The sequence below is a fragment of the Rhodnius prolixus genome, unplaced genomic scaffold, assembly GCF_049639745.1.
Source record: "Rhodnius prolixus isolate KJV_2025 unplaced genomic scaffold, Rpr scaffold_7, whole genome shotgun sequence".
Taxonomy (NCBI): Eukaryota; Metazoa; Arthropoda; class Insecta; order Hemiptera; family Reduviidae; genus Rhodnius; species Rhodnius prolixus.
Window position 1 is genome coordinate 2,015,271 of NW_027411582.1, and position 15,541 is coordinate 2,030,811.

Sequence of the window (15,541 nt, forward strand, 5' to 3'; positions counted from 1 at the left end):
GAAAAATATAAAAAATTATAACTGTTTTTCTGATAATTATTTTTTTTTTATTTACTTATTATTGCTTATTGAAAGTAGTATATATTGAGCAATTAATGTTGATAAAAGAAAAAAAAAAGTATAAAGTTATGGCAAGATGGCAACACTGTTTAAACATGTGTGAAGTGGGAAATTATAGTAAGAGCAGTATTCTCTCCGAGCATATAGGATACAGTTGTTCGAGTAATGAGTGCAAAATTTCAACATTTTTTTAAATAACAGCAACTAGATTCAAATATTAATATGTAATTTGATTTTTTCTTTAGTGTTGTAATAATTGCTTGCAGTGATATAAAAACACTTGTTTTATTTAGTTATTTTTTGTATTAGTGTTATGGAAGATGTTTGGCATGGATAATTTCATCTGTGAAGACAGATTATCTGAATTGTCTGAATTAGACGATTCGTTTGGTCAGGGAGATAAAATTTCTTGTTCCACTCCTGTTACATTGAAAGAGAGACGATCTTGTTCACTAATTGATGTATCAAATTTTGAAGAACTACCTAATACAAAAAAGTTGACAATATCTACTGACACAATTATAAGTGGCAGTCAAGGTTCAGTTTGTAAAGATTCTGGTTACGTCCATTCTGAAAGTAATACCAGCTTAAACAGTACAAAAGAGCATAAACGATTAACCGAACTTATTGAAGATCTGAGATTTAAAGATGTATTGATCACGGAGCTACAAGAGTCTAATCATTCTTTGCGATTGAAGTACGCTGAAGCAGAGAATAGAATCGCTGAATTGAGGCAGAAATGTGAGTCACATTGCGATTGTTGTAACTTTAAAAGTACTCCATCAACGGCGACTAGTTACCATACACATATTGTATCACCACGCAATATTCCCAGTGCTTGTGTCAGTCAATCCAGGCTTCTTCCTACGCCATCAACAGAATCAAAACTGACTTTGCCACAAAGCAAAGACATCGCCATCAGTCCTAATTCAAGCGACGAATCAATCATGAAGGTAACAGGGTTACTCTAATACGAGTATTATCTTGCTTAATATTTTTACTATCTTTTCTTCAGCAAGATGTGTGTTACGAACCGTTTCATATTTTCGGAATGGTGTTTTCTCTGTAAATTAATATTCTGAGTCCTGAAAAGTAAATTTACAAAATGCTCTTTTCTTGTATCTACTAAAACACTTGGTTAAAAGCGTAAAAAAGTTCAAGATTTACCCAAAAAGGGCATGTTTAAGAGAAGGGCGATGATACGTTTCCTTAAAAGTACCATCAAGTAAGGGGACTATTTTTTGTTGTGTTTTTAAATTTGTTCAAAATTGACCCACGAGTTGTTCTTAGGAATTTAGGTACCAATAGATATTTAAGTTTTAGTTGATTAATTTTTTGCTAAAGTGATTTCTGTGAGTATTATACGCACTCTTGCTTTTTTTTGTGTTTACGGTGAAATATAGTTTAAAACAAGTTAATAATGATTAAATGTGTTAATTTTAATTTTAATTGAAAATTTAATAGGAGAAAGTGGTGCGAATATTCTCGTCATATATTATTTCATTATGAAAAACTTAAGTGGTTAGTTCAGTCTAGAACATAAAAAAACTATGCATATTAGATTTTATGGCCATTGTGCAAAATTTTCCCATAATTATTATTATTTTTTTTTGCAATTGACTTTACTAAAAGGGCTTTGACCTTTCTGTTTATAGATAAACATTCCAGAAATAATTTTATATTCACTTTGAACTTCCTTTGTCGTATTAAAGTATGCAACAAAACAAAAAATATCATTTAAAACTACTTTAATATTTATTTCAATACTTACATTTGACTTGCTTTTTTATGACTTAATATGAAACATAAAATGATTTGGATAATGCGTAAGATATGTTTGTGGAAATGGGTTGGTACTATCTCAAAGCTGATAAAAGTCAAAAAAGACACGATAAATTAGTAATCTTTCTGTTTCAAAGAATCATTTATTTTCATTGAAATCTTTCCTTATAAATCTGTGTGGCGATTCATTCGACTTACTCTTATCGCGTAGCTTACGTAATTAAATTGTAACTTTCTTTTAGTAATGTTTAAACGAAGTTTAAAGAAAATGGTAGCAGCCATTTTTAAAACAATTAATAATAATTATAAAAATGAAAAATATCATTACTTAATTGGTATTCTTGGTTGATGAATTTTCTTCAACTGTGAATTTTAATAACACATGTCACCTGATCTTGCATGCGATACAAATTTGCGTGTATTGCACAAAAATGGCCCTGTATAAAGAGGCTTCCTTTGATAGTAGTAGTGCATTTATTCAAAATTTAATCAAAAAAAATGTGCCAATAAAAGTTTTAGATGTACTTAGTGCTATGAAAGAAAAAAGAAAATCGTTAAGTAAATTGCTTTCAGGTTTAGATATTTTGAAGGCTGGTAAAAAGTCGAATTTAACAATTTCACACGATTGCAATACTTCTTACTTCCTTAATCGATTTAAGTGGTTATAAAAAGTAGGTCAAATATTTGCTTTGAATCGATACAATTATAATTAGTTGTTACTTCTTAAAGAACTTAGAGAAGTGCACGTGGGTAAATCTAAAATAAAGAATAAATCTAAGCTGAATGACCAAGGCAGACAGTTGATTGTGGTTTTTTTTTATAAATACATACATATTATATATAAATATTTTAGTAAACTTAATTGGAACTTTGCCATGAACTTTTGGCCTCTGCCATTCAATCTTTATAATGACTTCCGGGGGTCTGTATCTCACTGTTTCAAGGTAAATAATCAGATGTAAATAAACCTACAAAAAGTAAATCCATCCACACCTGTCTCTGGTCTTTCAAACATTTTACTTTCTTTTTACTTCTAGGTAAGGAGAACTTTTCAAAAGTGTGAAGGTTTTGTAAACACGCGTTTCGAGGTTCCTTCAACTAGAAAAAAAAAAGTTGATCGTTTTTAATATTTATTTTACAAAATTATGTTTCAGTTTTTTAGGATCAGTATTACTAAAAATCTGGGTGAACAAGTATTTCTCTTATACAATGTTTGTGGTTCTATAATCTATTATCATCTGTCGTCAAAATACTCTAAAAAGAATTTTGCTCGAAAATTATTCAAATAATAGTAATTTATGCACTGTTTTATGTATTTACGAAGTTTAGAGACAATGTTTAAGGCATTTTTGAAATTATTTCAGAAAAGTGGTACCTTCTGTTGAATGTTTTTGAAAATCGGAATTTTGCCATAAATGTAAATAAATTTTTATGAAAAAAGTGACACCAATTCGTAACAGATAGCAAAAAAGTTGTATTCAAAACATCTTTTTTTTTTTGATGGTTTACTGTGAATACTGAGGTTTTTATAAGTATACTTCAATGATAATAGTATAAGAAATAAGAATAGTCTTGTAATTATCCCTTTCTACTTGATTAACATTTCTTCTTATACACAATAGAAGTAATAGTGTTAATGGATCACTTTACTTAACACCGTTCTTTACAGACAGTTATCAGATTTATCCAAGTGAAATTTAACTTCACTAGTACAAGAACGTACGGTCGGTTCTAAATTCTAGCAGCCTCACTAATTTCTATATTTCGTTTCCTTGACTTAACATATCTTGAAATAACAACTGATGCTTAACTGACTCTGCCTCTCTGCTTGTAGCAAAGACCTTTTACCTTCTTTCACTATAACTAATTAAAACTGTCCGGTAGGACAGTTTTATAAGGATTGATCGTCAAAAAGTGCACGAAAAAGCGTAACGTTGAAAAACACCCAACTTTGACAATTTTTGTATTACAGGTGAAACGATGGCAAGACTCAAACAGTTCATTGTTAACTTCCATCTCATCGGAAACATCACTTGTGAACAACACTCGTCGGCAGATTTCCACATCTATAAAAATGCCATCAACTAGTATGGTACACTCGCCAATTGTACAAACCAGGGTGATTGGAGACCGATCTGTCAGAGTGTCACCATTGGCAGATTTCAAACAGTTGTCGAAAACAAGAACCGAACTGGAATGTAACAAATCAACCAATGGACTGCAAGCCCTACAGGATTCATTGAGAAGTCCAGTGAAGGATGTTACACTTATGATTGAAAATCTGCACAATTTTATCATTGGGTAAGTATATAGATTGATAAGGTTTTGAGATTGAAGCTGTTTGAGATTCTATTATAGTCTCTCGAAATATTTGCACCCCAATGATCGTTAGTGATGATGGCAAATTGATTCTATCATCATTTCCATTACATTGGGATATTAAAATACAAGTGTTTAGTCTTGTAAATTAAGAAATGTTTTAATTTTTTTAAAGAGGCTATACTTGTGATAATTTTCACAATTATTGAATGTTGGACTGAAAATTCAAGTGGCCAGCTAGCAGTTCTAGTGCTGTGGATGTGTAGATATCTGCAGGGAGTAACCAAAAAATTCTTTAAGGCTTCCACAAAGTCCCTTAGGATGCTAATCTCAGCTTTTGGAGCTTCAGGCAGATGATGAACAGCTCATAAAGAGAAGAGAAAAGGTGAAGTGGAGTGGAGTGGATGCTACATTGATGTCCATCAAAATGTTTTAAAAAATACAGAGTATACTCTTCATATTTGAAGAAATGCGTTCTAAGTTGGGCATCCCGCTTCTGCATGGAATAATCTGTATTATAATAACAAGATCGGTTGATATGAAATGAGTGGTTTTTAGAAAATTGTCTATATAAATATATGTGCCTGTGTATGGGAATATTCCAGCTCAAAAACAAAAAAAAATTGAGCTCAAACTATTTTTGAATCCCGGGGGAAGAAAACGCTGCGAAGAGAATCGCTCTAATCATTTTTTTGCTAAAATTATTGAATTTTTCAATAGAACGGATATATACCGCTGACTTAAACAAAAAAAATATTTGTAAAAGAATTTCGTGTGATTATTCACAGCAGATTTCTGCTTTTATGATTTCAGAGAGGGAGACTTGACTTCTATTGTTAAAAATAGACACTTCGATCAAAGGCCAGCCACCAGTCCTGATGAATTTGGAACAGATATTCATCTAGCTGAAGGTGAAAGTGGAAGATTCACTGTCGAAGGTAGTGCAGCGAGTGTCTCTTATAAAAACGAAACCAGGGCTAAAATGAGCAGAGTCAGTTATATTGACCGGAAGGTAAACATGGGTTTCCTGTTAAGGAAGTCTGTCTCTGTTTTTTTTTTTTTTTTTTAAGGATGAACGATATTATTCATACGGCCTTTATTTCAGTTGGAGATGGAACGAACGATCCGAGAAGGACTGAACGGCATCGCTGAGAGGGGAAGACTTGAATCTAGTATGAGATACCGGCCTTGGGAAACTTCTCACATGAACAATGGGCATATAACTGGCAAGGTATGCTGTCTTATTTTTCCTTTTGGTGATCTTTTGTGAGAATGTTTAACCATCACAGAGCTAATTATAACATCTTATTGCAAGTAAAAATTACTTTTGATTTAAATTAGAAATTAGTGATAGCTTTACGTCAAGCTCATGCTGGCTTTTTTTGCCATGTAGTCCAGGTTTATGTTGAATCGGAAATATATCTATGTTTCGCTAAAGAATAGGTTGTTTCTTCAACATTAGAACAATAAAAATTGAAGAGGTGGGTAGAAAAACATTTACATTTAGGCAACATGATCCCTTTTCGCAATTAAATTAGGACTCAGGGGGCTCAAAAACGGATATTTTAGGTAATTTTTTTTTTTTAGAAAATATGACACGATGTTGGCAATACTTCAATTTCTAACTAAATAATCATTTAACATCTGGTTAGTAAACTCTTGGCCAAACGATTACCGGGTAATTTTCTAAGAAAATATGTTTTTTTATCACATCGCTATAATCACAACAACTGAGCGAGCATTCCAATAAATTTTTTCACAAATGCTCGAAGAGTTAGAAAAGAATTGATTTGACTTGTGGTGAGGTTAGAAGATGTGTTCACTTACTTGTTGCACTTCTAATTGCATCTTAATAAAACTCTCTTACATAGACGATTCATTCCAGAGGCTCCTTTTATAGAATTCGTACAGAGATTATGTGTAAAATCTTTGCCAAGAGAAGGTTTTGTGATAAAGGTTATTGTTTGATTTTTCTGGTCTCTATGGTACTGCGTCAGTCAAATTTGAGACTTTATTTTCGTCTCAAATTCGAATTGAGTAGCGCAGAGCTCAATTCTTTTCCACGGTCAAATTATAATATTTAAAATACTATCACATTTTATAAAAAATTCTCAAGTTAAGAGCATTTCTCCTTAAATAAATTCCCTACGATTCTTTATTTCAAAAATTTTAATAAGTTGCATTGTTTAAAATAAATCATCTATTTAATTAAATAAGTAATGAATCAGCTAATAATTTTCTGTAATCCAATAACAGTTTAATTTATTTAAAAATTTTTAAGGATGCACTGGATCTACAATATTTTGCATTATAAATAAGCAAAGAAAATGAACGAAAAGAAAACAGTTGAAGTAATTAATGTTTTTAAATTGATGAAAATAACCTTGTGTCTACATACAATTATGTCTTTCGACTTCACATAAATTTCAGTAAATAAATTCATTGTCTGTTAATTAAAAGAAAAAGAAAAAGTTGCAAGATTCTAATCAATTAGCGTGTAATTTTTGTGTTTAATAAATAATTACAGTAATATGAAAAAAAGGGCTACATTTCAAATAAAAGAATTTTATTTTACATTTTAAATGTTTTCATGATTATTGTGCTTTTTAGTATGTTAAAAAAGAAGTATTCATTCATACCATTTTTATCACGTATTTTCAGACCGGATGTTTTGAATATTCACTGTGAAAATATTTCACAAAAGTCACTTAAAAAGACAAAAACTAATAATTCTAGAGGCATTAAATTTGTTGTTTTTTTTAAAAAAAAAAACCATGTGAGTAATACCAAATTTTATTAAAAATGTTAAACGTTATTGGGCATTGTTTGGTTTCATTTTCTAAGAATATTTTTACTAACAGAGAATTAACTGAACAACTCAAACTGAAGACAATTAATCAACAACATTTGGGCTTGTGTTTGTAGTAAGGCATTGCGATTAGAGGAAGTGAGATCACGCCACTATCACGATAGCATCAGCGCGCATGGATCTCATTATAAAGTAAATCACAAAATATCGCAGTGATAGAAGTAGTGACTAAAATTCAATTAAAGGTGACCTGAGTCCGATTATCCCTAGAATGGAATTTGTGACTCGTAATCGCCAGCGTAATAATATTTCCTAGTCCTCAGTAGCTGTTAGGTATGTGAATTGTGAAAAATCTAGCATTTACTTTCACACCGTTCTTAATTTAACTATTTTGTTAAAACCACTTTTTTGGATTCAAAGTACCTCAAAACAAATAGTGAAAAATCAAAATATAAAGTTTGAACACGATCTCGGTAGTTCCTCTAGCCCAGTACAGTAAGAGAAAACTATTCGCTACAGCTGTTGCACTTTAATTGATTGTAGTAGCGTGATGGTAGTTGCGTAAGGCTGGAAACATAGTGGAGCGGCGAGCAAAGCGGCGCTGATAGCGAAGAGCGAAGCGGCGAAATCAAATACAAGTAAACATATGGGACCGCGCATAGTGGCGAGCAAAGCGAAGATAGAGCAACTCTATCTATTTCTAGTTTTTGTTTTTGCCGCTTCGCTCTTCGCTATCATCGCCGCTTTGCTCGCCGCTCCACTATGTTTCCAGCCTAATGTCGTGTTGCTTTCAGTGGATGGAAGACATGGTTTTCTGTTTATATTAACATTAGTTTATGAAATAATAATCACTAATTTAATCGTTATTTATTTTTTAAAAAAAAGTTATATGTTTTAAAACTAGTAAATGTTTTGTAACCTTAAGTTAAGATAGAATATCCAGTATAAGGTTTCTCATTTAACTTAAATGGAATGAGACGTCTGCTGGGAACTGCTTGCATTAACGGTGCGTACTCAGTCCAAGCTGGAGTGTTTTACTGATGGGAGGCTTCATGAAATGTTTAATTAAAACAAAGATGGCCTGCAAAACGCTTCAAGGCTTTTTAGGCTCACTACTGCCTCAATGGCGCTTCATGAAATGCTATGACGCATGATTTTTCCGTAAACATTCTCTGCAGCTGCACTAATAAATAATTATTTATTATTAATTTTATTTTATTAATTTATTATATATTAATATAATATATATATATACATAATATAATATATATATAACATATATGTATAATTAAAACTGTCCGGTAGGACAGTTGTATAAGGGTTGATCGTCAAAAACTGCACTAAAAAGCGTGACGTTGAAAAACACCCAACTTTGACAATTTTTTTCTCTTTTTCTAGATAAAGATAAAATTCCCAAATTTTCTTTAAAATACAGGGCAAACCCTCCTTTATGACTGTAATTTTTTGCAACAACACAGATCTAATAGATTACGAGAAAAAAGTTGTTGAAAATGAGCAAAAACGGCATTTTCAGAAATTGTTGTTCTTGTTACCTTTTTTGTAAACTGCGTAGCGCCTAAACGCGCGAACCGATTTTCATGAATGAGGTGTCATTCGATTCGGAATTTTATGTAGATGTGCCTTTTGGGGGTCTCGACGCTGTATATCGAATGGGGTAGGAGTTAGCCCCATATATGTGAAGCCCCCTCCAAAATTATTATTACTAATAACTTTGTAAATCTTAGCCCAATTTTGATAAAATTTGGCAGGATGATAGGGTTAGGGCTCCCCTACGTAACATTAAAGCGACGATCTGCCCTTACACTAGTTAAGGGGAAGTATAGCAATCGTTTCAAATTATCAACAAGTGAACCGATTTTCATGAATGAAGTGTCATTCGAATCGAAATTTTGTACAGATTTACACTTTAAAAGTCTCGACGCTAGGCCTCATATGGAGGGGAGTTTGCCCCACCCAAGTAAGGTCCTTTGTAAAACTATTATTACCAATATTTCTATACCGCTTAGTCCGATTTTGATAAAATTTAGCACGAAGAAGTGATTAAAGCTCCTCTACGTGGCTATGAAGTGCCATCATGCTCTTACACCTACTAAGAGGAAGTACTGCAATCGTTAAAATTATCAATGGGTGAACCTATTTACATTAATGAATAATTATTGTTTCGATTTAAAATCTTTGCCTCTTTGTCTTTTAGGGAGAAGTACTGTAATCGCAGTTTATTTTTCTTACTCCTCTTAAAAGGAAGTTTAATTTTGCTTTTTACGTACAAATACCTTCCTATTTTGTTCAAAACGCTTAACATAATATATATATACATAATAAGCTTCTCAAAATAATTTAAAGGGAGCGGTAATTAAAAAAAAATAACATGAATTGCAAAATGAACTTGCTAAAGCTCCTAAATATAAACCGTAATTCAAGTACGTACTTTTAATAATAAATTGGTTTTAAAAATGGAATCCAATGAAGGTTTTATCTAAAAAAAAAAAGTGTCCAAGTATCATGTGTTGTTTACTTAATCCAAAACTGTTCTTTTTTGGGTGATAGCTAATTTGTATTTGCATATTTTTTTTATCTATAAAGGATTTATTATTCAACCATTACACACTTAAAATAAAACTAACAAAATTAACAAACGTGTTTGGTTTTAACCTGTACTTTGTTAGACATAATTCGGTGTTTGTTTGTTTTTGTTTTTTTTTTGTATGCGGGGGGCAACTTTAATGAATAGAAAATGTTTCTAACTTAGTTACAAAAATTTTTGAAGTATTTCATTCCATCTGTTCACCATTTATTTGATTTTAATCTATTTCTTTTTGTGTGTCTTTTTTTAGAGCAATTCCAATAGTCTATTTGATTGTCTACTTCAAGCTACAGACATTGCAAACAAATTATCAGTAGGTCTTTCTAGAATACCAAAAAACTTGGACCAAATTCGTACAATCTCAAGTAGTATGTAAACATTTATCTTGTTTAGTAATATTTGTAAATTTTTTTTTTTAAATGTATAAATGTAAGTTTATAAGTTTTAAAGATAGTTTAAAAACTGGTTCTTGTCTGAAGAAGTGCCTTCACTTTCACTATTTCAAACCAAATAGAAAAAAAAACAAACCAAAAATTTGTTTTAATTAGAAATATAAGTGCCCTTAAATGAAAGTAATAACAATAATTTCGACCCTTTACTTTAATGTTGCAAATGTGATACCAAGTTTTAATGGATAAAAAGTTTAAAATATACCAAATATCTTAACGCCTTATAGATTGTGGAAGCATTTCGTTTTTTAAGAACAAACATCTTTTTTAAGGTTATCCGTAAGGTTATTCGAGTAGAATTAACCTGGGTTCTTTGTAAAAAAAAAATTAAATTGTTTCTAGTTAATAATTCGTAAAAATTGTTGTTCATTAATTTTATAGAAATGAGAGATTTTGAAATAATTATCTAATAAGGATTAATGATCTCTTCTTTGGTAAAATGTGGTGCCTTTTTTTAAAATGTTCTATCAGTAATAACTTGTAATTTGAAACCAATTGGAGAGACTGTGGTAAATTAAAGAAAAAACAAAACTTAATTTATAATTTTGTTCAATTTTTGTGGGATAGTACCACTTATAAGTATACTGTGAACTAAAAAAAATGTAGCACTATCTAGAAGACTAGAACTTTCACTGTTTAGTTACATTAACCTAAGCAGATTCAATAATGGTTACATTGTCATGTTAAAATATGTACGAGGTCGAGCATTAAATTTGGAGATGATGATCTCAAGCAAGATCAAAACTTGAAAGGTACTTACATTAAATATACTTAAGATCTCATCATTACCCTGACCATTGAATATGCCAAAGATAGGAGATAACTCATACTTAGTTGCTACGGCACTCCCGTATACCACGACGACCTGAGTTACGCTGTTATGGTCCCCAAAACTTCTTGTCATCAGTCTTAACATTCATCATTGCGTCACTATTGTGGTCGTAGAACCAGTGGATGTTAACTGCCTTCTGAAGTCATGTTAATTATTGATAAAATGGCAGGAATTCAAAAAGTAAACGACTTTGTACTTGCAGTAATCTGGTTTCGCATTGTTGTTAACCTTTCAGTCTGAAGCACGCACACTCTTGCCAACTGTGAAAAGCAAAATTTCCTTTTTTTAAACAAATTTGCCTACAATGTTTGTGTTCTTTATTTTCCCTTGTTATTTCTAAAAAAAAAAATAACGATTTCGATGCCCTGAAGAATGGTTTCATACCATACAAACGCGCGATTTCTCAAAACGAGATATTCTGACAGTTATTGGCTTGTTGGTAATTTACCTACTTTCTCATAAATTCTTGAAAAAAAAAAACTTATTATTTGTTTGTTTACAGTGTAAAAGGAGTAACATAAACTTCTTAATCTTTTTTTTTTTTATAATTTTTTTGTCAAATGAAACACTTAAGCTGGGGTAATGTAAATGAACTGTGACAGTTTCAAAAATATAACTTAATTTCTTCTAGATTGTTGGTATATGTGTATTTTTTAAAAAAATTTACAGTGTAACCAACAAATGGTTGCCATAGCAACAGAAATGCACGTCATTTTTATAGATAGGGTTTAAAAAAAATAATGTTAAAATATGGGTATTCAATGACTGTTTATTTTTAGTTTTCTTATGTAAAAATTTCATTTGTATTATTCTTAAGTAAGTAGTTTTAGGTGACATTAATTGAATTTCTATAGAATCTAATCTAAATCAAACCTAAAATGTTAGGTTAGAGCCAAATAACGGAGGTTAGCATCTGATAATATACTCGATGGTTTTTTATATTACAAGTGATTACTTTTCTTCACAACTTAGCAGATCTTTACAGCATTTTGCGCTTAAAAGAAGTTTTAGGAGGAAAACAATTAGATGTGTTATTGAGTTTGAGTCATTAGTAAGTAAAAAGTTTATTTATTTTCCTATGTTGTTTTGCTCGTGACTTTCTTTTTTCTTTTGGACTGCAACGGTCTCTGAAATACTCGCGAGTTTCAGCCACTATAGCTCTTTATATTTCTTTATATCTTATCGATATTTACCATTTCTTGTGGACTCTTTCTAGTCTTTTCATCTATTTCTATCGACCCTTTCTGAAGGTCTTTTCCCTTTTCAGGATTTTAGTACGAAAATCATATTTAAATCTGTTACTTCCTCCAACTTGTTGTGCAACTGTCACAGCCGTTGTACGTGAATTTCGTTCCCACTCATGTAATCTGTGAAGTTCCTAACCTTTTCTAAACAAACGAACACTCAGTTTGAAAACATGATTATTGATTGATCGACACTAAAAAAAAATATTATGGACTTAACCCATCTTTATTGGTGTCAAAAATGGTCTGCTGTATACAGATTAAACTGGCCATAGGTGCTTCTATACAGCATTCGAAGCAAAAAGGTTGAAGCAAATGGTCCGATTTCAATCGTTTTCAAGTAAGCGGTCATTTTATGGTGATTCCACTTAATAGCTTCAAGACTTTTAACTATTATTTTGAACTTAAACTTTCTGATGTGAAAGGGGTATAGCAAATTTAATTACACCAAGCAAAAGAACATTTTCTTTATACATTTTGTCTATTATTACAAGAGATGGTCAAATTCAAGAACAAAAAAAAAAGAAAAAAGCTTTAAATGAAATTTAAATTAATATTTTGCAAGAGGTGCTTACGTTAGGTGCACTTTCATATCAAAAACTGTCTTGCAATTGCAAATTAAAAGTGTGCAAATCTTGTATAAGATAAGAATTTTTTGGTGAATATCACATCTATTAATCCAAGAGATTTGATGAATTATTTGCTCAATAGATAATTGAAATATGGCAAGTTGAAGTTATTTCGAATGTTTAAAATTATGACTTTTATTAAATTTTAAATTCTTAAAGTAACATCTTTCGTAATAAGCAAAATGAAATCATATTATTTTTATTGGTTTAAATCAATTTGTAACAATCCTTATCCCATAAAAAGTTGAGGCAATTTCATTTTTTTTTTTTTAAAGTGGAGCATTGTAATTTTGGAATTATAAAATGTTAAAATCTTGAGATCGGTTTAGATATATATGTGATTTTTATTCATCACTAGACGTTCCAATAATTTGTCAAAGATGATTTCAAACTGGGTATAGTAATATTTATTTAGAATATTATGTATTCAGCCCTAATGCAAAATTTATCTTACTTGAAACGGGAATGAGTATTTTAGTACTAAAGAAGTAGTGAAAAACTTTGAATCAACAAGTTAAGAGTCTATATTGAAAACATTTCTAAGCCCAAATCCGCCTTAAGCGCAAATCATTGAAATATTTCCATGTTTATTACAAAGATTTGTTACAGTTTAGGAATGTTTGATTATTTTCAAAAACCTACGACGTTAACGCTCTGAATTTAAAAAAATAAAAGAAAACAAAAAGAATTTTGAATTCTAGAAAACAGCTGTAAACAAGATAAGATAACGTCTAAGATTTGTTTTTAAAAAAAGGAACCTAAACCTTATTAGTGTGTAAATAATTTACATAATCTTTTTCGTACAATTTGTTTATTTCGTTTGTCTCTAGTCTAATGATCTAGTTTTTTATAATAATTTTCTTTCCTTTACCTACTGAGTTAAGATTAACTTCATTTGTAAAAAGTTAATGTTCATTTATTTTCTTAGAATTACTCATTAGTTTTTTAGAACGTTTCTTCGGGGAGGGCGTCTCACAGAGCCCCCCCATATATTGTAAGTAAATTTTTTCTACAATGAATTTCCTATTTCAAAGATTTTGAATTATTGTCTTGATTTAGTTTTTTATTTCTATAAAAGTTGATAGAACGTCTTCTTGCCTTTAAAATGATACAACCAAAAAAAAAAAAATCAAAAATACCAATTGCTTAATTTTTAAGACATTATGTGCCAATTTTTATTTTTTAATTACATTTATTATCTAATTGAATTTGTATCTTTGATAATTGAATAAACTTTTCTTTTTTTGGAACTATTAGATATTGGAATAAAAAAAGTTTCTTGAATTATGTTACTGATTGTAAATGATGGCATGTTTATTCTATTGTTGTATTTTGGGTAAAGAAATATATTGAATTTTATAAAGTTATTTCGTTTTGTAGCTCTAAACACTCGTTTCTGCGTACACAATATCCTCAGCGCAGTTTTCCTCTCTATATTCCTCTTATTTCCTCCTCTATCTTCATCTAGGGTAGTCCTCTACTCATTCTTGTCGTTTAAAATAACCTTTTCACTAATTCCTGGATCACCAGTTATCACCGTGATTATTGACAATAACCTTGAAAAGTGATGCTGCACCAGGAGGGAAAGGAAAAGCCATGATCATTTCATTAAACCTAAATAATCTCCTTTGAAGCTAAAAACAAAAAGGAAGCAACTTAAGAAATGAATTTCGAGAAGAATTCACTTATTCGGGGGGGGGGGGCTAATTCACATCTTTTGACCAGCAAGGTTACACTTAAGTGAGTGCCGGAAGATTTTTTGCGTTTTTATTTACAGAGTAACACTGTTCTAGGTTCTCGCTTAGAACGATTTTAATTGAAAAGTTCACCAACATGAAAAAGTTTTCTTTTTTTCCTTATTATTTGGGGTCAAAACTAACCAAAATCCACTGAAAACCAAATCGATTTACGTTGCGGATTTTTTTTTTTTTAATTTTTCAGGTCAAAAAAATGGTAAAAACGCCTTTTTTTAAGCCTTGTTAAGCCTAATAAATGGAAAAACAATAGTTTTTTTGCAAAACCAATGCATGCATTTTGAAGCTAAGGGAATTTTCCAACAGAGAAATTATTTGGGCTCTTTTAATCCATAAAAGGTTTCATTAAATGAATCTGAATTAGAAAATTTCACTTTTTCCAGTGTATAAATATTGTATTTTGCAGGAATTTTTCTCATTTTTGAAAAGTCCCATTCCCTTCCACAAAAAAAAAAAAACGATGATTTATTTGTTAAGTAAGCTTTGAAATGCGAGAAACCCTTGGTTTTTGCCTTATTTTGCTCAAAAATGTCTCTTTTATTGATTTTGAATGTCGAAAATTCATTTTTACCATTTATAAAATACATCAATCTGTCGGAAATTCCCTCAGCTTTCAAAATGCATACGTTGGTTTTGCAAAAAACTGTATTGTTTTTCCATTTATTAGGTTTAACAATGCTTTAAAAAGGCGTTTTTACCGTTTTTTGACCTAAAAAATAAAAAAAAAATCCGCAACGTAAACCGATTTGGTTTTCAGTGGATTTTGGTCAGTTTTGACCCAAATAATAAGAGGAAGAAAACTTTTTCATATTGTGAACTTTTCAATTAAAATCGTTCTAGGCGAACTGTGCACTTCTTGTATTGATTTCTCTTTTTTACTTTTCTTGCGAATTACAAAATTTTGTAATAGCTTAAAACTATAACAAATCGTTATTCAATATTCATCTACATTTATTATTTACATAAAAGTAGTATTTTTCTTCATTATATCTATAAAAACAAATTATTATAAATGAAAGAAAAAAACATGAACAAAATTTAAAAGAAACTAACATAGA

At 30.5% G+C, this 15,541-nt stretch overlaps 2 protein-coding genes across 5 annotated transcripts in view; one reads left to right on the top strand and one right to left on the bottom strand.

Moving 5' to 3' along the window:
• Positions 1-151: 151 nt before the first annotated feature.
• On the top strand, positions 152-14,096 carry LOC141446701 (uncharacterized). 3 transcript variants are annotated; one of them, XR_012453829.1, is made up of 6 exons: positions 154-1,013; positions 3,815-4,143; positions 4,975-5,173; positions 5,267-5,392; positions 6,823-6,937; positions 9,826-14,096. XR_012453829.1 is itself a non-coding variant. In XM_074113394.1 (5 exons), the coding sequence occupies exons 1-5, from the start codon at positions 381-383 to the stop codon at positions 9,949-9,951; spliced, it is 1,413 nt and encodes a 470-aa protein (XP_073969495.1). In that variant the 5' UTR covers positions 152-380; the 3' UTR covers positions 9,952-14,096. The 3 variants fall into 3 exon arrangements, 2 of the variants coding, with proteins under 2 accessions (XP_073969495.1, XP_073969496.1); XM_074113394.1 differs by lacking the exon at positions 6,823-6,937 and having other exon boundaries at positions 152-1,013; XM_074113395.1 differs by lacking the exons at positions 6,823-6,937; positions 9,826-14,096 and adding an exon at positions 6,443-6,737.
• The window catches only part of LOC141446698 (endothelin-converting enzyme 1-like), a 35,178-nt gene continuing 27,455 nt past the window's right edge, over positions 7,819-15,541 (bottom strand). Inside the window, exons 17-18 of one of the 2 annotated variants that reach the window (XR_012453828.1) lie at positions 10,785-14,363; positions 7,819-8,148 (exon numbers count right to left, since the gene is read on the bottom strand). The gene's annotated coding sequence lies outside the window, so the exon portion shown is untranslated. Of the gene's footprint in view, positions 8,154-10,784; positions 14,364-15,541 lie in introns of both variants that reach the window. The other variant, XR_012453827.1, reaches the window with a different exon arrangement.

Excerpts from the sequence above, each read along its gene's own strand:
- LOC141446701 (XM_074113394.1), top strand. The coding sequence starts at position 381 with ATGTTTGGCATGGATAATTTCATCTGTGAAGACAGATTATCTGAATTG. Across the intron at positions 1,014-3,814 it reads GCGACGAATCAATCATGAAG|GTGAAACGATGGCAAGACTC; the intron begins GTAACAGGGTTA and ends TTTGTATTACAG. Across the intron at positions 5,174-5,266 it reads TCAGTTATATTGACCGGAAG|TTGGAGATGGAACGAACGAT; the intron begins GTAAACATGGGT and ends CCTTTATTTCAG.